This window comes from Macrosteles quadrilineatus, unplaced genomic scaffold (assembly GCF_028750875.1).
Source record: "Macrosteles quadrilineatus isolate MER2022 unplaced genomic scaffold, UCM_ALF_1.0 Scaffold_1__1_contigs__length_201487025, whole genome shotgun sequence".
NCBI classification, from domain to species: domain Eukaryota; kingdom Metazoa; phylum Arthropoda; class Insecta; order Hemiptera; family Cicadellidae; genus Macrosteles; species Macrosteles quadrilineatus.
In genome coordinates this window covers 16,031,313-16,053,574 of record NW_026542594.1, presented here as the reverse complement: position 1 = coordinate 16,053,574, position 22,262 = coordinate 16,031,313, and the positions used below count along the sequence as shown (strand labels likewise).

Below are 22,262 nucleotides of genomic sequence, written 5' to 3'. Positions count from 1 at the left end.
ATAATGGGGTGGGGGATTTGTTATATCGAGGGAAAGACGTAGACAATTCGTTATGCAGAGGTTAAATTCGCAATGTAGAGGTTCTGACAATGATAAATTCGCTATATTGAGGTGTCTTATTTTAGCCAAAATCATCGGCGATAACGCCGCTATCGCGAGAGATGTTCCGCGGACGCAGGAGGCGAAGTCATTTCGACGATCGCGCTGTGACCAACGATCCCGCCGAGACCTCGAGTCATACCGACAGTCGCGCCGTAACCGCAGAGTCATACCGACGATCACCCCGTGACCGCGGAGTCATAACGACGATCGCACCGTGGCCGCGGAGTCATACCGACGATCATGCCATGACCACGAGTCATACCGTCGAACACCCCGTGACCGCGGAAACAACCAAACTGTCCTGACTTCCTGTCCTCCACTACTGCGGTTTCATTTCGGATCGGATAGTTGAGGCTCGGTTCGGATCGGATGGGATATTGGGAGATTCGGATTCGGATATTTTCGGATTCGGATAGTTCCGCGCGGTTAATAATAAGCTGCATATGTATTTTTAACCTATAAAACAATGTAAAGCTGTGTAAATAAACTTAAATGACGATTTTGAACTATAGAATTTCAAATTAGCCAAGTCCACAGTTTTCTCTCTCTTAAAAATCACAATTCACAACATTTATTTTCAAAAGTTGGTTGCTTGAATTAAGTACACTAGCAGCCGAAATCTTCACACAACACCTTAGCTCAGCAGGACTGATGTCAAACGTTTGGGCTTGTTTACTTGAGGTTATGTTTTATCTTGTTTCCTGGTTCTCACAAGCCAAGGAGTTCGATCTCAAGTTTATTTTCACATTGTATTTCCTTACGTTTTTGGAACGGATTATTGGCCTTAATTGGCATTTTGCGGGTTTGCCAAGTTTAGAAAACATCACTAATGCACTAAGATGGGCTCTAGCTCACGATTTGATGTTGGGCAATTAAATTAGACTTTATAACTGTGTAAAAGGTGTGTATCCCTGAATTTATAAATTGCATTCTACACTTATTCACTGCCAAACATAATTCAGTAGAACCTTGATGAACCGAGAATTACACTAGCCTACATAACTTCATCACCCCAAGTAAAATTAAAATACCAAGATAATTTTTATAATTGTATTTGAATCGTATAATCTTAGTTTGTTAAAAATGGATTGTATGTTCAACAATAATTGCAGTCCATTATTGTTAAGCGGTATGGTCCCAAATTATTGTTTTTGATTTTGAAACATCACAGTTCATTTGACAAAATTATAGTTGAAGTGGCTCAATGTCAAGTCACGCTTGTGCAATAGTTTGTTTACAAGCTTTCTCCAGACCACGCGGGAGGGGATGGTCTGATAAGCCGTCTATTGTTCACCCCCAAGAAGGTCCGACCCTCATTAGTGCCGCTAGGCTGCACTCAGTGGGGAACCCAATACCACAAATCAATCTTTTAAATGAATACAAATATTTGGTAATAATTGTTTTATTAATATTCTCCTTGAAATTTAAATAAATTTGGTGTAAAATTTGACAAAAATCGTCAATTTTGACCGATTAGGCCGGACGCACACAGATCAAGCATTTCACCTGAAGGAAGTGTTGCGAGGCAAAATGTTTCGCTGGGTACGAGCGCTCCATGTATTTCAATGGGACGCCGCACACTGATCAAGCAAACGTTGCGAGGCGCCTCGCAACGCCTGGAAACATTTGAGCAGTTGCTCGACGAATGGATCCCATAGAGCACAATGTTTGATGTTTCAAGGAGCAAAACGTTCCGCGCATGCGCCAAATCCCTTCTAGCTAGTAAAGCTTTCAAAATTCAATCGACCTTTTGTTGTTTACAAAATTACTCTTTGAAAATTGCATTTTAAAGTTTCATTACAACTTAAAAATTATATTTTTTTGAATTTCCCACATCGTTGTTTAATTTTTCTTGCTACCACTTTGATAACCATACAGGTAGTAGATAATTAAGAAACAACCCATGTTATTTAGTTCATTATTTATAACCATTACGACATTATCAAATAATAATTTCTAACGATATCACTTACGTTATTAAAAACCCTTCCAATAAAATAGTGTAGCAAGTATTCGACAATAATAATTGTAAAATTTCCCTGGATCTGATTTAATTTCTGAGAGCATTAATGTCTATCATCTGATTGTTTGAGTGAACCCCATGTTTTCTTTCTTAGTCTAGCATTTGCAAAAACTGACATACAGCAATAGCTACGTTGACTTCCTCGTCACACATGTTAAAACAATACCGTAGAGTACCAGTACAAATAATATTTATTTTTGCTTGAAACCAAATGCTGCATCATGCTTGAACCTCTCGCACACTGGAGAAGCAAAGAAACAAAACTCTTAAAGCAAATCGTTGTGCAACATTTTGCTTCAGGTGAAATGCTGGATCAGTGTGCGTCCAGCCTTATTAATACAGTACCAAATACCAATAAAGTAGTACATTCATTGGTAATTAAATAATAGGTAAAAATTAACCGATTTTCGTCAAGTTTTACCCTCCTGGTGTGCCCTATGTCACAAAAGCTGATAACGAGATGGATGATTAGTAACCATGGCAACTTGTTGAATGCGTAATGAAGGGTAACCCAAGAAATAGAAGAACAAAGAGAAAGAATAACGACGTCGTTATCTTTATACCCTTTTTACAATTTCTGTTATTGCTATATTTATGTAAGATTTTATGATTTTGTTTTATAGGTTTATAAAATAATTCTTTTTAACCACGGGAATATCAATTTATAATTTATCAACGTGCTTCTCTTCTGAAACAGCAATACCGGATACATAATAAAGGTCACTGACCTAAAATATCACGATTGTGCAATATTGTATTTCGATGTTGAAATTAAAATTACGACAAAAGTTTGTATATATCCATGGTCCCTATAGTTTAATCATTTAATATGTACACAATCAATGCTAAATAATTGTGGTTAGTTCTAACTTTATTTTTTATTATTCAAAGTTTCTACACAGTAAGACAATCCAATGTCAAACCGGGCAATGAATACCCAAAAAACAACGTATCTTGTCCTGTGATTGGAATACCACTCGCCGGCCAGTCCTTTAGGTTTAGGGAAGTAGTGCAAGTCTATAGCTCATAGCTTCAAGGTCTTACCCACCCCTTCCCCCTCCGGTCCTACTTGACTCACTACCCGCGCTCCTTTCGAGGTCATTGCCCAACCCCTCCCACCCTTCTATTGTGTTGCCTTTCTATTGTTTCTATTTTGACTTTTTTTCGGGAAACATTAAATCTATTGTTTACGTAACATCACAGTAGTAGGCTAGATTTTTCTACTTTGAAACAGTACTGTAAAAAAAACTATTACGCAGCGCCCCTAGTATCAGGAGCGAGACAAGCACGAGTTGACTTTCAATTGACCATGGTAGTTCTTTTCTGCTTTATGTCTGTTCGTTCCAGACGAATCTAATCGTAAAGCAAAACAGCTGATAACGACTAAACTAGTTATCAGTATTGCATCATGCGGCTTCTTTGCCGTTTGCTGTTAGGTCGTTGGAAACGTATTGCTGTAATTTTGTCCTGGGAAACTAACGGTGGCTATGGAGATTTAGTTTTCTGTCCAAAACGTCAAAATATATTGTCTATCCGAAAAAGTCGGATATATATAACGGATAGTGTCGGATATCGTATTTGGGCCCGGTTCGGATACGGATATCCGAACCGACCCGATTTTTCGGATATCCGCACACCTCTACCGCTGAGCCATACCAGTGATTTTGCCGTGACTGCGGAGTCATACCGACGATCATACCGTGATCGCGAGTCATACCGACGATCACGCCGTAACCACGGAGTCCTGACGACGATCGTCTCGTGACTGCGGAGTCATACCGACGATCGTCCCATGACAGCAGAGTCATACCAACGATCACTCCATGACTGCGTAGTCATACCGGCAATCACGTCGTGACCAAGAAGTCATTTCGACGATCACGCTGTGACCACGGAGTCATGCCGACGATCGTCCCATGACCGCAGAGTCATACCAACGATCATGCTGTGATCGCGAGTCATACCAACAATCACCCCGTGACCGCGGAGTCATAACGACGATCGCGCCGTGGCCGCGGAGTCATACCGATGATCTTGCTGTGACCGCGAGTCATACCGACGATCATCCTGTGTCCGCGGAGTCATATCGACGATTACGCCGTGACCGCGGAGTCATACCGACGATCACGTCGTGACCGCGGAGTCATACCAACGATGACGCCATGACCGCGGAGTCATACCGACATGTTTCTATAGGCACCTGTAAATTGTTGTAACCAAACCATTTTTTGGTTTTTATAGATAGGCCACAAACGGTAAAAATTGATTTTGTTTGACTTTTTTGGTAACTGCAATACTCGAGACTTTATTTTTAAGCATAGAAAAAAATCCCGTCCCGCCCCGTCCCGAAAATTGGGAAGGAAATAAAAGTCCCGTTCCATCCCGTCCCGAACCAAAAATTCAATTCCGTCCATTCCTAAATATAAGGTGTATCAAATCAAAATTGTACAGAGTAAAATACTGTACCAAACCACTACGGCAATTAGGCAAGATTTCGGTGCACCCAGACATCTACAATTTTTTAATTAGCAAGATTGAGAAAATATTATTTTAGGGATGGACGAGATTGGATTTTTAGTTCAAGACGAGACGAGACGAGATTTTTTATTTCTCATTTCTTATTTTTATGACTGTTTAAATACAAAAATAATGATAATAGGCAAGAATATTTACAATCTTTTATTAAAAAACATCAGCATAACATTTTTTTATTAATCACGCCTAACTTATTAAAAAGGCCTACGATTAGGAAACATAGTGATATCAGTTAGGATAGAGTTCAACTTATCCTAAAATAGAATAAATCATAAAATAAAAGCAATATTAATTTTTATAAAATAGTTACTTGTTTTGACTTTTTATAGTAATAAAACATTCCTCACACTGCTTACACTTAACAAAACTTCTCAAATGTTATTAAAGTAATATTTATATTTAAAGAATTAATTAAATAAGAACGCCTTCGCAAAGGAAACGCAATTACAACCTGCTCCTGTATTGCCATTGCATTGACTTTCTGCAGGCGTTTTTAATTTTTTTTTTTTTTTTTTTTTTTTTTTTTTTTTAATTCTTGTCTCGATAAAAATCTCGGCCAAAAAGAAATCTTGTCTCGTGTAACGAGATTTAAAATTTCCCGAAATTTCGAGACTTGACCATCCCTATATTATTTCAATAGTGATCATTTCTGTTGATCATTTGATCATTAATTTCTAATGTGAATATACAGCAGCTGTAATAGCATTGTTAACTGTTATATAAAATCATCTTTGATGGATTAATGAGGGATTTAGTTGGTAACAAATTGAAAATTGTATTTATTTTATATGATTATTTGTGCTATGGTCTTGGTAATAGATCTTAGACAGGACTCTTTATTTTCAGTGTATGGTTAATTGTGTAAATGTTTTTAACAGGTGTGCAGGCATCACCTAGCGCCCCATCTGTCACAAGTTCCTATGGACCGGACACTGTTAGACCCTCCGGAGGGTAACTCTCCTCCAAGACCTACCCCCACCCCATCTCCCATGCCTCCCCCCTCCACCCCTGACAACTCTGACAAGCAGCCCTCCACTCCCAAGTCTTCTGATCAAGGTTTGTACACCACATATGCTATCTGCTATCTGCTTATGTTAATAATCAACCAACAATGGATAACTCAATAAAAACACAATGACATGATGTGAGAGCTACAAAAAACAAAGATGCAAAGAACTATGCTTTTAGTTGTGTCAACTGAAATATAAATTATCAATTATCTTAAAAAACTTATTTTAAGTTACAAATACACAACAGATAGGTAGTTGTTTAACCGGGTGTCCAGCCAACCTCAAAACCAGTAATTATACGTAAATTTTGGTGACTAGGAGTAAATCGGTAAATTGTACGTGAATTTTGTAAGAAGTCAAGAAGTACAGGAAATAAAAATGTTGAAATAATAGCCAAAAAATCTTCCAGAAATCACCGATGTTTCTTATTTTGCATAGTTGAAAATCGTGATCGTGGGGGAAACGATCACCAATGTATATTAAACCGTTCCATCGAACGGTTTTGATGGAACGGGCAACTAGTGTCTCTGCTTATGTTGCCAAGTTGGCATTTCATTTTATTTGCTCTTGATTTAATATAATATTCTATATGTCAGTTAAGCATTCCTTTTTCGGTACCTAATTTATTGTGATATTAATGGCCTAAGTTAATGGATTTTTAATTCTTTTAATTTATTAGCAATGAAAATCAGTTGTATTTAGATTTGAATCTCATTCAGTAGGTCTATATATACTATTGTATGACGTGATATGTAATTTTTACAGTCCTTACTAATTATACAATAAACATGTGTGCTCTTTTCTTCAATGAGTTCTTAAATCAGACTTATCATGTTGGTCTGACTATTCTTTGTAAACAATTTACATGTTAGCCTACAGAATAAAGAAGTTTTGAATGGAATTGAATTGAACCAAATTTGTTGTAGGCCTAGACTATACACTTGTGGTGAATTGTATCAATTAAACCTACCCTTAAACTAGGTTCGAGTTTGACTGTAGACCTACTTTGTTGCTAAAGCAATGTTTATGAAAATCCGCCCTAGATTGGTGTCTTCGTTCTGTGAGTCCGATGTCGTTATATTTTTAAGTTCCTGCTCCCCCCGCTAGGATTCTGGACTTGTGTCTCCTGCTCCCTCCCTACCTCGACTCAGTCTACCACCAGACGCTGGGGCAAAATTTTGAGGTTACAGATTTGTCTGCAATTGCGTAATTCGGTCCCATACACCGAAGACAACCAACCCGTGATTGGTCCAACGGACCGAAGACACCTAAAATAAATAATATTACTATGTATAATGTAATACTATGTACAATAATAATTTAATAATAATGTTATACATGTATACAGGGTGTCTCAGACCACCCGGCCGGCTTGTATAGCTCCAATATGAAAGCAAATGGAAACCTAATTGCAACTGGAACCCCCCTATTTTGACCCCAAGGAATTCAGCTAAATTATTTTCAACCCCAAAAAAGCACCCCAAAGGGCAGATTTTGGGGGGTGGGGGTGGTTTTTGGGAAATTTTCAAATGTAAAGGGGGGTCGTGTTCTTCCTCTTTTTGAAGTTCCTTTAGTCCTGAGTATTTTAGTGGAAAAAGATTTAAATTATCTTCATCCCTATTTACAGGGTGTTCAAAAACGTACAAAAAATAGACCTTTGAACTACTTTTCACTGTAAAGAGGTGGAATTTCGTGGGGGGTTCAAATTTTGATAACACTTTAATCAATAAATGAGCTTTCAAAAAACTCTGGTTTCAACCCTTTTGCTATCTTTTTACTTATGTTACGCATTTTCAAACTTTTTGAAGTTTCAAAAGCTGTTATCTCAAAAATTTCAAAAGGCAACATGGGTTTCATTACAAACCACATTGTAGCCCTTAAAATTTGCTATAACTTTTGTATTTAATGTTTTTTGGTATCTTCATTGGTTAAAGAGATATAACAAAATTAGTGTATTTTAATGTTTTATTAAATGGTATTCAAAGTGTTTGCTGTTGCAAATGTACACCACTAGGTCTCAATTAAAACAAAATCTTGTCTAAAAAAATAAAATAGTACTCAGATTGTTGATCTTGGAAGATTGATAAAGGAAAGAACACAACTGCAAATATTCTTAGTTATTTTACAATTTCATGGCTCTAATAGTGCTTTGAATAAATAATTTGTTTGAATCAGCATTAATAGCCTACATACCGATGGACTTCTACAAATGCTTAAATTGCCTTCCATTTTGTTCCATGCAAACCCCAACTCTGTTTATGCACGTAGTACTTCTTCTCCACAATTATGGTACTGTATTGCTATTTTACTACCGCAGGTGCATTCACCTCTTTTACAGATCCAGTAAGTTCCTTATAATTTGTTTTATCTTATCAAACGTGACCAGTTTCACGCACACGCTCATTGATTTCGTGATGATTTTTTTTATTTACCAGTAGCATTTATAGACAGTATTCATTCAAAGCAATTAGAACTTTGTAATTTTAAAATAACTAAGAATATTTGCAGTTGTGTTTTTTCCTTTATTAATCCTCCAAAGTTTAACAATCTGGGTAGTATTTTAATTTTTTAACATAATTAGTTTTAATTGAGACCTAGACGTGTAAATTTACAACAGCAAACACTTTGAATACCATTTAATAAAACATTAAAATACACTAGTTTTGCTATATCTCTTTAACCAATGAAGATACCAAAAACATTTAATACAAAAATTATAGCAAATTTTAAGGGCTACAATGTGGTTTGTAATGAAACCCATGTTGCCATTTGAAATTTTTGAGATAACAGCTTTTGAAACTTCAAAAAGTTTGAAAATGCGTAACATAAGTAAAAAGATAGCAAAAGGGTTGAAACCAGAGTTTTTTGAAAGCTCATTTATTAATTAAAGTGTTATCAAAATTTGAACCCCCCACGAAATTCCACCTCTTTACAGTGAAAAGTAGTTCAAAGGTCTATTTTTAGCGAATTTCCCATATAGGGAATAAGCTATTACCGTAGTACTCATGGTAAGACCTGGACGCGGGACCGATTTTTTTTTTCGTTTTGAGGTCCCTAGAGGCCAAAAACACAATCCGTTCAAATTCATATATATATATATATATTTATATATATATATATATATATATATATGTGTGTCCGTCAGCACGATAACTCGAGCAAAAATGATCGGATTTTGATGAAATTTGGTATAAACGTGTAAACCTACGTTTATTCAAACGAGTTCGCGATCCAGCATGATCGGACCATGGGAACGGGTGTTTACGGGGGGTTTTATGGGGTAAAAATAGGGTTTTCCCATTTTTGACCCAAAAAACATAAAATTTAGCAATTTATTTCCAAACCATTTTGTAGAGCTTAAAAAAACAAATAATTTAGTATATTGAAGCGTTATTATACGCCTAATGGTTACGGAGAAAATTCCAAAAAATTGTAAATTTAAAATTCCCATGTTATTCTTATGGAGAATGAGTAAACTGTTGTAGTTTGCTTGTTTATGAACATATTTTGATCAAATTTGGAAAATGTTTTTATTTCTTACTAACTATTAACATTTTACAAAAAAAACAGTTTTACCCTCCCTGATGCAGCAAACCTAAGTATTTGTTAAACTAATTCTATTTAAATCGGGAATAAATGCTATATTTTTAAGTAGACATTTCAGTGTAAATCCAATCAGTCAAATGGAAATTCGCTTAGTCTGTAGGTTTGCTGCGGCGGGGGTATTTGTACGTTTTTGAACACCCTGTAAATAGGGATGAAGATAATTGATATCTTTTTCCACTAAAATACTCAGGACTAAAGGACCTTCAAAAAGATGTATAACACGACCCCCCTTTAAATTTGAAAATTTCCCAAAAACCACCCCCACCCCCCAAAATCTGCCCTTTGGGGTGCTTTTTTGGGGTTGAAAATAATTTAGCTGAATTCCTTGGGGTCAAAATAGGGGGTTCCAGTTGCAATTAGGTTTCCATTTGCTTTCATATTGGAGCTATACAAGCCTACAATAGCTATACAAGCTATACAAGGTGGTCTGAGACACCCTGTATAATGTAAAATTATATAATTGTAATAATTTTACATAGTATATATATATATCTTGTATTTCCATAGTTATATACCTACATAAGGTATTTATAAAATACGAAGACGGTCTCACAGTCCGAAGACACCAATAATGGTGTAGGCAAATCAAAATCATCATAACTCTATGGGTTAAATAGGCATTATTTGAAGTCTCGGTCAAACTTTCTGATGGTTTATGTTTGTTTACATAAACTAGTTCATCAACTTTCATAATGTAGCAGTAAAGGCTTTAGTAATTTAAAAACAGTATTTAAAAAAGTTTTACTTTATCAACTTTTGATACATGTATTAATTTTTTTTCAAAATTATTTTACCAACACTCAGAGGGGGTTTATTTCACAATAAACCCCATGAACATGCAAACATATATAGAAGTAATAATTTGATTATAGTTATCTATGTATATAAAATCCAATGTATGTTTGTTTGTGTGTATGTATGTTTGTTTGTATGTATGTATGTTTGTTTGTCCTTTATGGACTCCGAAACCGCCCGACAGATTGTAATGAAACTTTCAGGCATTATTAAGCATTATTCAAGGATGGTTTTTGTGAAGTTTGGTACAGATCCGTCAAAAGGGCTCCGCCCCAGTGGCTCTGGAGTTTCCCATGTTAACCTTATGAGTACTCATACTTAACCCTTTGAGTGCCAAGAACTTTTGCTGTTTTCTGTGCGAGAACAGCCAGCTGAGTTTTCTGTGTGTAACCGACAGCTGCCAGGGCTACTAGCCATATGACGACCAGAATTGCCAGGCCAAATCATGTGATTTTGCAATGTTTATAAAAAAAAACTATAACTTCCCTTATAATATAGATAGAACCTTATTTCTTTTTTTGTTTTAAAGATAACTATGTGCTCTAAACATTAATATATATTTAAATTAAAACTGGTCAAAATTTTTTTGTACAACTAATAAAATGATATAAAATAAAAAATTTTTTAAAATATATTTATTTTTTCAAACCAAAAAGTTTTGTCTAAATTACACTTAACTCATTAACCAATACTTATTTCGATTTACTATGTTGTTTTGTCATAGCACACCAATTTTCATTAATTTTGGCCAATAAATAATAATAAAAAAAATATTTTAGAAAAAAGTAGTGTTTTTGCAAAAATCTGTCATTGTAGGCCTACACCCTAAAATAAACTTAAAACTCAATAGCGTCAGGCATTTACATGTAGTTTTTTGTATTTTTTATATTTTTGTTGCTGAAATATAATGAACATTAAGTAAAAAATAAAACTTAAGGAAATGAACAACATAAAAAACATATTTTACTTACATATAAGTGAAAGTGGCTCAAGAACTGGAGAACAAAAGTTTGGAAACTCTTGAGGTAAGTTCACTTAAAATCTTGAGAAACACTAAATAAAAGTAAATTCATAAAAATAAAAATGTCAAGTCAATAAAACGTTTCCTTAATATCTACTATTTACATATATAATACATTTTTGGTTATTTTTTCGAACTATAACTTGCAGTTGTGCAGCGTGACACAGTCCAAGTGCAGACCTCTCTTACACTTGACGTAGACAGTCCTGGAGCGCCTCCTCTTCCCCTCTTCGTTTTTAGATCCACTGCATTCAATACAATCCTTTTCCCTTTTTCCATCTAACTTTTCCACTCCACACGTTCGATTTCCTTGCGGCGCATCTCCTCCTCCGTTCTCACCTCGTGCTTGATTTTTTTCTGAAAGCCAAACATCTGCTAGTGATTCAATGACAGCTATCTGGAATTGTAGTCTGGACATTGGTTTGTCTGTATTCATTTTATAAATTACGTAGCTGTTCAGGCACATTCTTCCAAAAATGTTAAATACAACTTTCTTCCAGTGCTTCATTGTCCTCCTCTCGTCCAAATAAGTGTACAACATCTGATCTGTGCCGTCGATGCCCCCCATCCCATGATTATATTCATATACAATTTGGGGTTTGTTTTTGATGATAACTTTCCCAGATCTCCTAATTGTATATCTTACATTTTTGGCTTTGGCATTAGTTGACATTATTATGAACTGTGTCCTATTAGTCGGTTTTTCTCTATATGCCATCTGTAGGATTGGCCCTTTTCGGACGTACACCTTCTTCCCTACATCATATTTCCCTTGAAGCTGTCTGGGAATACCTTTTCTGCCAACTCGCACTGTTCCGGTCAAATGGGTTTCATTAGTGTACAAAAACCTAGCCAGCTTAGTTGTTGTAAAAAAATTGTCCAAATATATATGGAAACCTTTCTTCAAAAGCAGCTCCACGGTAACAATAAAATTGGAAGCAGTAGTTCGTTACAGCGTCGCACAACACCCACAACTTGATGCCCCAACGATGATGTTTTTTTTGGGGGATATATTGTGTGAGGGCCACTCTTTTCTTCGTACCAACCAACGACTCATCTACGGATAGCTTTTGATTAGGGGTATAGAAAAAACGAAACATTCTGTTGCAGTGGTCAATCAATGGTTGAAACCTTCCACATGGGTCATAGCATGGATTCCCTTGAGGCACTAACGTGTTCGAGTCGACAATGTGGAAGAACTTTAGCAAAATCTGGAATCTGTTCCTCGTGAACATATTAGAAAACCATTTGATGTTTTGGGACGAAGAAACAAACCAATAGCTTGGAATGGATGGCTTTTGGTTGATGCCCATATTCAAAACAACTGAAAGAAACCCCTTCATTTCAGACATGGTCACATCCACCCATTTCTTGACTCGACTGTTTGGTGACAAGTTATTTCCTCTTGATTCAATAAACCTTTGAGCATATTTGTTTGTTTCCACAACAAATGTGTTTATCAAAGTGGCCGTGAAAAATAGATCGAAGTATGAAATCGGAGGACTATTACGGGGGGGGGGGGGGGGGGGGCATGTTTTGGCCCGGACAGTTCATTGAAAACAAACGAATGTTCATATCCACGGTCAACATCATCAAACACTTCTTCCCAATCACTACTTTCCGGACTTTGTGGACGAATTTCTGGATGGCTACCTCCTCTATGACGGCCTCTACCACGCCCTGTAGCTCTTCCTCGTAGGTTTGAACAGCCCCTTGAATTAGTTATAGGAGGCATTACGGGTGCCGGATCATCTGCATCCTCTTCAGAGTCATCCAAATCAGGCCTTGAAAAATGTAATGAAAAATCCCTGGAGGTCCCGGGGAGGTTCAAATCAAAATTAATTCTTGGACGAGGCAAGGATAACTGGAATCGAGGCCTTGGAGTAGTACTTGGGTCATAATCTGGGTCCTCGTCCGTGTCGTCGACCATTTCGTCACTACTCTCTGTCCCAGAAGAGTCAATGTCATCTAGTGATTCGACATCACTATTGTCATTGTTGACATCATTCACATTCACACCACTTTCACACAAATCACGTATAAGCGTTCCCTCACTCACAGGAGAATGTGGCCGTTTATTACTAGGCCTATTCATTTTGAAACAAACCACAGTAATGCTCGGGAAACTCACAATACAATACTGTATAAACAAACACAAGGCACGCTGGTTTACCTAAGCCATAAACCTAAGCCATAACCTAACATTCAAAAGCATAATAATAATAAGGTATTCCCGCTAGATTGACAAATCACATGTTAAAAAAAATTGGTTCCACGCAGTCTGAGAGCGGCAGACAGCGTGACGCCCAATGCCACAGCCATCCGTATAACCTCAACACTCATGACTTTAGAATGCTATACAAAATTAATCCGCTCTTTTTTCGTTTACCAACGCATATTTTTCAAGTACTACAACTCTTTAGCTTTAATTTGAGTTGTGGTAAGAACGTTTACTGTTAAATATGCGTTTGCTACAATGAATTAACAAAATGCCGATTAGATCGGCGGCGGGCATTTCTCGCGCAGACGCCAGGCGCCGATGTCATCGGCAGCTGGCATTTCTCGCGACGGAAGGTGATGCCGATCACATCGGCAGTTGGCACTTCTCGCGATGTAATTAAAAGCCGATCTAGTCGGCTTTTGGCACTCAACGGGTTAAATGGAATTAAATAATCTTAACAGCTGGCTTAACTAAACCATTTGATTCAGTGATGTTCAAAAGCATTAAAAAGTTTATAGGATTACCAGCAGGGCGCAGCACCATTAATTTATGATAAAAGCTAATTTGCAACCAAAAGGTAAGTGAGCGTAGCGAACGAGCTAACCTGAAGGCAAGTGAGCGCAGCGAACGAGCTCCAACCTAACCAGGTCGTGATTTGAGCCATGCGAACGAGCTCATCTTGAAAAAAAAAACGAGCCTGTGACATAAAACCAAATTAGGACAGGATGAAGTCTGTCGGGCCAGCTAGTATACAAAATAAAAATAAAATCGATAACAGTCTCACAGACCGATGACACCAAATGTGTGATAAAACTCATGACACCACTCTAGCGTTAGTAAGGCAACAACATCAAATTTTAAATATAAAAAGAATCTTGAACTAGGGTGTCAAAATATTTTTAAACCGCAAGTTTCAGCGCATAATTTTCAAATTTGTAATAAAAAAAGTATATAAATAGATAGATAAATCGACTTGTGATAGTAAAAAAAAAGTTATATTTTCTTAAAATATGTTTTTTTTTTTATAAACTAAACACATTGATTAGCTGTAACAATTTCTATTGGACACATTTATCGTTACAGTCTGCTCTTACTATTGTGTTGTTTGTATAGGACAGTGGGAAGGGGGAGTCAGGCAGCAGTAAGGGAGAGCTGGCTGGGAGAGAGGGGGACAGTGTGGAGCCGCTAGTTATAGTAGTGTACCTGGTAGAACCCTTCATTATTAGAGGTGACTCTAACTAGAGGACAGTGGGCGGGGGGAGTCAGTAGTGGAGGAGAGCTGGGTGGGGGAGAGGAGGACAGTGTGGAGCCGCCAGTTATAGTAGTGTACCTGGTAGAACCCTTCATTATTAGAGGTGACTAACTATTGTGTTGTATGTGTGTGTGTTACAGAAGACAGTGGGCGGGGGGAGTCAGGCAGTAGTGGAGGAGAGCTGGGTGGGGGAGAGGAGGACAGTGTGGAGCCGCCAGTTATAGTAGTGTACCTGGTAGAACCCTTCATTATTAGAGGTGACTAACTATTGTGTTGTATGTGTGTGTGTTACAGAGGACAGTGGGCAGGGGGAGTCAGGCAGTAGTGGAGGAGAGCTGGGTGGGGGAGAGGAGGACAGTGTGGAGCCGCCAGTTATAGTAGTGTACCTGGTAGAACCCTTCATTATTAGAGGTGACTCTAACTATTGTGTTGTATGTGTGTGTTACAGAGGACAGTGGGCGGGGGGAGTCAGGCAGTAGTGGAGGAGAGCTGGGTGGGGGAGAGGAGGACAGTGGGGAGCCGCCAGTTATAGTAGTGTACCTGGTAGAACCCTTCATTATTAGAGGTGACTAACTATTGTGTTGTATGTGTGTGTGTTACAGAAGACAGTGGGCGGGGGGAGTCAGGCAGTAGTGGAGGAGAGCTGGGTGGGGGAGAGGAGGACAGTGTGGAGCCGCCAGTTATAGTAGTGTACCTGGTAGAACCCTTCATTATTAGAGGTGACTAACTATTGTGTTGTATGTGTGTGTGTTACAGAAGACAGTGGGCGGGGGGAGTCAGGCAGTAGTGGAGGAGAGCTGGGTGGGGGAGAGGAGGACAGTGTGGAGCCGCCAGTTATAGTAGTGTACCTGGTAGAACCCTTCATTATTAGAGGTGACTAACTATTGTGTTGTATGTGTGTGTGTTACAGAGGACAGTGGGCGGGGGGAGTCAGGCAGTAGTGGAGGAGAGCTGGGTGGGGGAAAGGAGGACAGTGTGGAGCCGCCAGTTATAGTAGTGTACCTGGTAGAACCCTTCATTATTAGAGGTGACTCTAACTATTGTGTTGTATGTGTGTGTTACAGAGGACAGTGGGCGGGGGGAGTCAGGCAGTAGTGGAGGAGAGCTGGGTGGGGGAGAGGAGGACAGTGGGGAGCCGCCAGCTATAGTAGTGTACCTGGTCGAGCCCTTTACCATGGGCAGTGACTCTACAGAGCTACAGAGGTTTGCATGTCTAGGACTACTCAGATGTTCAAACACAGTCCAGTCTGCACTGCCTGACAACATACGGGCCAACATCACGTTCCAGGTAACAAGCTTTGTACCAATTACAGTCTGTGTAAAACTGGCTACTATTATAAGAGTATATCAAAATAGGAATGGGCTGTCTATTTCACGGTAGCATTAGGGGTGTGCAGTGCATCGAAAATATATTACAATTCCGATTTGATCTATGCGGGAAGGCCCGATTATAAGGTATATACCAGCATATACTGTGACATTGCCTATCCATATAAGTTCTTTATATCAAAGTATATTAAATAATTAGATTTTGAGTCTCATTAGTTATATTAACATCCAGGGATACTGCTAGCTAAGTTTGAACATTGTTTAAATTATTGCAGATGACTTTTAACAAGTTTTTATTTCTAGTTTTTGACTCATGAATAAGTTCAGTTCTATTTAATTAAACTAATTTACCTAACAATTCATGTATTTTCTTCATACATAAAACTGGCGACGAGGATGATTTGATGGAAATCAAGATAGTTGGAGTACATGGCGTGCAAGATAGTTTATCCAATTCCACAGTCTAATTTATTAAAATGTCTGAAGATTTATTACCAGCAACTCTTTATAATCCTATGTTGGTGAGTCAACCTAAATGTGAAAAATTTAACCATAATTCTTGCGACATTGATGTTTGGAATATTAAAATCAAAGCAAATTAATGTTTGGGCAATTTATGATATTAAAAGATGTTTATTTATTGACTGTCTGAATAGTACAGTTCTTAAAACATTGGTAACTATTTGCAAGCAGTTAGTGAATTCACTTATGAACAACTTTATGAACTTTTGGTAAAGCATTTCAAGCCAGTAAAGTTAAAAGCTGCCGAAAGAGTCAAATTCTTTTCACTGAAGCAAGGTGTTGAATCTTTGTCCACCTTTGCAAGTAAATTAAAGAATTAGCCAGCAGTTGTGATTTCCCTGGTGACTTTGATCAAGATGCTTTCATTACATCCTTTATAATGGGTATAAATGAAGATTCTATTAGAGATAATTTACTTCAGAAAGATTATACAGATTTCAATACTGTAAATTGGAGTAAATACCTGCATTTATGCGATCCTGTTTGTAGCTGAGTTGCTACCGGTTTCAACTCACATAGGAGTCATCTTCAGGCTGTTAAAGATGTCTTCTCGCTTCATTCAAATGTCGTCAATAGATGGTAAATAAATACACAAAACTCAAACACGCACACGGACATAAATAGGAAGAATGAGCTTACTTACTTACTGTCGTGGCTCCACAAATCTCAGTTGATTCTTCGCCTCGTGTACCAGCCTCTTCCACCCTTCTCTGTCTTCTGCCAAGTTGACATTTGCACCCATTGTCCTGATGTCTTTCAATACTAGGTCAGTCCATCTCAATTTTGGCCTTCCCAATACAGTCTTGTTCCTTTCTCTCTTCTTAGCACATGCCCTATCCAACTGAACCTTCTTCCTTAAACTATTGCAACAATATCTGGGTCGGTGTATAGTGATCTTAGCTCTCTATTTTTTCTTATTCTCCACATTTCTCCCTCCTGCACTGGTCCAAATATTTTTCTTAGGACTTTATTTTCAAACACCATGAGTTGGTTTTCATTTTTCTTGTACAATACCCATGTTTCACTACCATATAACAGAATATGTTGAATTATTGTCTTATACATCTGTATTTTGGTTCTGTGAGATAATACTTAAAAGAAAACATTGTGTTTATGCTGTTAAAATAATAATCTATATCACTACCCAATTGGCTCAAGTGTTATACAAAATGTGTTTATTGGTAGTGCTTTGTAATTTGAACTAATAAAACTTGGTTCAGGTTTGTACCTTTACTTTGTAACGACCCAAAACCCGTCAAGGGGTAAAAACCCGATTTTTAAAAGTTTCATTTTAAATATTATAATTGTCTACGTTCGGGGTAAGCCGCGCCCGCGTTGTCAGCGGCATCGTAGGGGCAATGGTCCTACGTCATCGTAGAGGGGATGACGCTAGTTACCTACCCCGCCGCCAGGGGCGATGGCGAAGAAGGACCAGAAGAGCAGACCTCACGATCAGTCGTCCACCCGCTACCGAACCGTCAGTACGCTTGCTGTTTGGAGACAATCCAACAGTCTATAAACTCCTAAATTCTGGTCAATTAAAGATTTCCCCCGTTCCTGGTAGAATCATAAGTCATCAGGTTAGTGTGCTACCGAATTTATTTTGTCATTTATTTATTTCTCATTTTTGGAGAAGTTTTATTATTTTTATTTTACTGTGCCGCAGTCGCGCACACCCCGCACGCTTTTTCACGTACGAGCACACTGCCTTTTGTCTTTAACCAGCTACGGAAATCATTTAAGTTGCCAGAACGATATCCGTAGTGCTTATTCCGTTACCCCGGACCGTTCTACGTAAATTTGGTTTAAAAAAAACCCGTATCGACTCTGGTGATCGACCGAGTCTAATTTTCCCGACAAGTTTACTTTGGTGATTACCAAGTATAACGACCGAATCACGTTTTAGTTCAGTTTCTAATTAATAAGGCTTATTCGCATTTCGATAGGTTATTCAAAATTCTAAATTTAACTTTACATTTTCGAGTGGCTATGATGAGCACTAGTTAAAGGTAAGCTTAACATTGTAAGCATTTTTGTTGTAATTAATATTCTGAGCCAATAAACTCGAAACGATAATTAATTAACAAACACGTTAGAGCCCTGGACTATCTCATTGTAGGCTAAGCTATCTGGACAAATTTAAGGTGTGACAGAATTTCAGGTGAGACGACAATTACGTACTTTAAAATCTCAATTTTGTCTCTCAACCCGAAATTTCGTCATAACTTAATATTTATTGGATTAAGCTAAGCCAAAATTAAATATATAGAAAGACAAATGACTAATCTGAAGGATTTCTTTACAATACAAATTTTTTTTAGTGAACTAAGAATAGGATATTACAATGAATGTGGATGTGGTTTGATAATTTAAATGAACAATAAAGGGTCAACATTTTGGTTTAGCCTAGCTCAGTAAAACTGAACAATGAGTTTACGATAAGTTTAACTATAGATATTTTCAGGGAGCGGAACTCGGCTGACTCAAAAGATCTTCAAATATTTTAACTTATTAAATAACATATAAAAATTATTAAAAATGGGAATAATTAATTGATATTACACTTAGGCTTGGCTAGGTAGGTAAATAGTCCATCAATGAATTGAAAAGACTAGTGCACCTGTTGCTCGAATTCGAGCAATTGCAAAGTATTCCAGGCGTTATTTCAAAACGAATAACAGTCATAGTATCTGATTAGTCCAATTACTTAAAAGAGTCAACTCAAAATAATGTAATCAGTCACTCCACTACAGTTATCAAAACTGAAAACGAACGCTCACCCCCACTCCAGTTATTAAAACTGAAAACAAACTCACTCTGGAAACGAACGCTTTAGTGTGTATTATATGTGTTTACTATGAACAGCTGTAATTAATACAAATTATTTGTCTGTTAAATAGAAAAAATATTTTCTTCATAAGAAATACATTGGGATTTTGATGGCCTGTGGGGCAAAGCCCAAGAACTTTTATTACAGGAATTGGTGAAAGGGGGTGTCTACACAAAAAATACTTAATTTTGACACATCGTTTGTAAAAATCCATCCATTATTAACCTCCATATTTAACAGAGTAGTGTTTAGTAGAAATCGCCTTCACGCTTTTTATATAAGGATGTTAAATTAATCAAGGTTGAATTTAGTTAAGTTATCTTGTTCAAATTGGATTTCTGAATTTATTCTTGATGAAATAAAGATACATTTTTTAAATTGTGAGCCTAATTAGGTTTGATCAGATTGAAAATAAAGTATGTCTGTGTTAAGTTAAATTTCTTCAAGTAGGCTAAGCCTAATAGTCACAAAATGGAGAGTTCTCACCAGGTTGGTTCTTCAGTAGTTAATATAAATCTTGATGTGGCAGTAAGTTACAAATTTAAAATAAAGAAAATGTATGTAAAGGCTACTCTTCTGTTGATTGTGTTAAATACTTACAATCACTTTGACTTTATTTAAATGTTTTACATAGGTATACCCCCACTGAATTTAAGATGTTGAAGCTTACATGTTCAATAGAGAAGTTAAGGAATTTTGATTAAAAAAAAAACCCTAATTGGCTAGTTAGAATTTTTGATTGCTGCATTTTGTATTTGAAAACACAACATTATCTTAATAATACTTTATGACATAAAGACAATGGGTGTGTGTAGTATAACTAAATTATTTAGAAAATTGTGTAAAACTGGTATCTGTATCGGTATCTGTATCTGTGGTGTAAAAATTGGTATCTGTATCATGAATTGAGAGTTGATACATTTTGGTATCGACACTCACTAATTGTTGCAAAAAATAGTCTTGAAAAATCTGGAATTAGTCTTGAATTTTCAAATGGAAATATATTAGACACCCTGAATAAGTTCAGTTCTATTTTATAAAACTATTTTACCTTGCAATTAATTCATGTGTTTTCTTTAAACATAAATATACATTATCAATATATTTGTTCTTTACCTCACTGAAACGGGTTACTACTTGGGAAATGCCTACTCTTATTCCTTTCTTGATGGGCATAATAAATTGCTCATAATCTACAAGTAAATCTTAATTGATACCTGTCATCTTTAAAAACACCAAAATCTTAAGATGACTTCCTATACAAAACCATTTAAGAACAACTCTTTCAGTTTGTCTAAAACTTGTCTAGTGTACTTGTGCCAATAAAGAGTTATCTTTTAGTTTGTAGGTCTGATTCTATCCTTTTATGCTATCGGTGTGAACCAATTGAAAGTTTCGTTATAAATCTTATCAATGTTTTTATTTATTCTCTCAAAACATATCTTTAGTTCTAAAATCAATAATATAAAATAGGTACCATGCTTAACAAAGAGATGCTGCACACAAAAATTGTGAAATAAGCAAGCAATTAACTTACATTTCCAGCAATACAGGCTTTTCTAATATATCATTGAAATGAAAATAAATATTTTTTCTCCTAAAAGTCATATACGTTATGTGTACATATATGTCAAATATTACATCAAAAAAAATTTGCCAAACACAAATCTGGTAAATTTTAATTCTTGTTACTTTACTTAATTGACAAGTACGAATAGAAAAATTCTGTGGTGCTTCGAATAGAAATTCATCAATTTGAATTGTAAATTCTTTGAATTGAATCGAAAGATTTTTGCTGAAAGATCTCACACACTCATCCTTTGCTCATATTTGGGATCAAAATATACACCTAGACCACATTGTAATAATAATAACCTACATGGTCAAGTTATTATTTGTTCCCAAAACATACCTTCCAAATCAGCTACAAAAACAAATAGGCTATTGGAATATATTTTGCCAGCAAATTATATGATTTTTATAATTTTCAACAATAGTTTAATTAAAATGTTTTAAGATTGGATTGTTTTCTTAGACGGTATAGCTGTAGTAATACTAGGCAAGCATGTTGGTGTGTGTTTGGTATTTAATGAGTTGTAAATGTTGTAGATAATCTCGCTGGAGAGCATACTGGAGCTGGGTCGCAGTGGTGATCGCAAGAGACGCAGTGATCACATGCGAGCGACCGCATTGTCAGTGTTCTCACAATGCAGGAGACAGTTGCAGCACCAAACCAACCAGGTCAAGGCACTCACTGGCTTCGGCACGGCAGCTTGCACTGACCTCTTCCTCAAAACCAAAGATGTGAGTGATAATTTTACCATAATTTTACAGAATCTCCAACCAACCCGGAAACCGGGAGAGCCAGGAATTGTACATGAATGTTGATGACTGGGTAAAATGTCTTGAGTTAATTGTATGTGATCATCTCTTGAAGTTACCCAATGCCATAAACTTAAGTTAAGTTATTTACAAAAATTATTAATAGGCTATTCATTATCATATAGTGATTTGCCTTCAAATGTGGATTATTTTGATACTAAATTTGATGTAAATCGCCAATTTTGACCATTTGTTCCTCCAAACTATTTTTTTGTTTAAAAACAAATTTTTATAAACAATGCAAATTGAATATAATTTATATTAACCCTTTGAGGTCGAATTTTTTCCACATTTTTTGGAGAATTTAGCTTGCCATTCAAGCAGTCAGAAAAATGGCGCCCAGTGACCTATACTCGCCATTTGACCAAACAAATTAACCTTTTTGATTTTTGATTTTTTTTTTTTTTTTTTTTTTTGGTCCTTGAAGGTTGCCATTTTTGAGCAGTCGGCAAAATGGCGCCCGCTATTGTGGAAAAACACACTGTGTGTGGGGCTTGTGGCATTCCCCATTACATTAATTGCTACTCATATTTACGCGTGTTTACGCAGCGGTTGTGCGTGAAAAAAACGCCCGTGTGGCCGTTGCCTAAGCGGTGAAGATGACTCACCTTCAAGTTGCGACGTGCAGATGCAG

General features: G+C 36.8%; 1 protein-coding gene across 1 annotated transcript in view; it reads left to right on the top strand.

Annotated features, from left to right (window-relative positions):
• The window catches only part of LOC129004362 (mediator of RNA polymerase II transcription subunit 13), a 204,351-nt gene that overhangs the window by 162,190 nt on the left and 19,899 nt on the right, over positions 1 to 22,262 (top strand). The window contains exons 22-24 of the mRNA XM_054432934.1: positions 5,539 to 5,716; positions 15,630 to 15,853; positions 21,356 to 21,550. Of these exons, the coding sequence (XP_054288909.1) occupies positions 5,539 to 5,716; positions 15,630 to 15,853; positions 21,356 to 21,550 (597 nt within the window). The remainder of the gene's footprint in view (positions 1 to 5,538; positions 5,717 to 15,629; positions 15,854 to 21,355; positions 21,551 to 22,262) is intronic.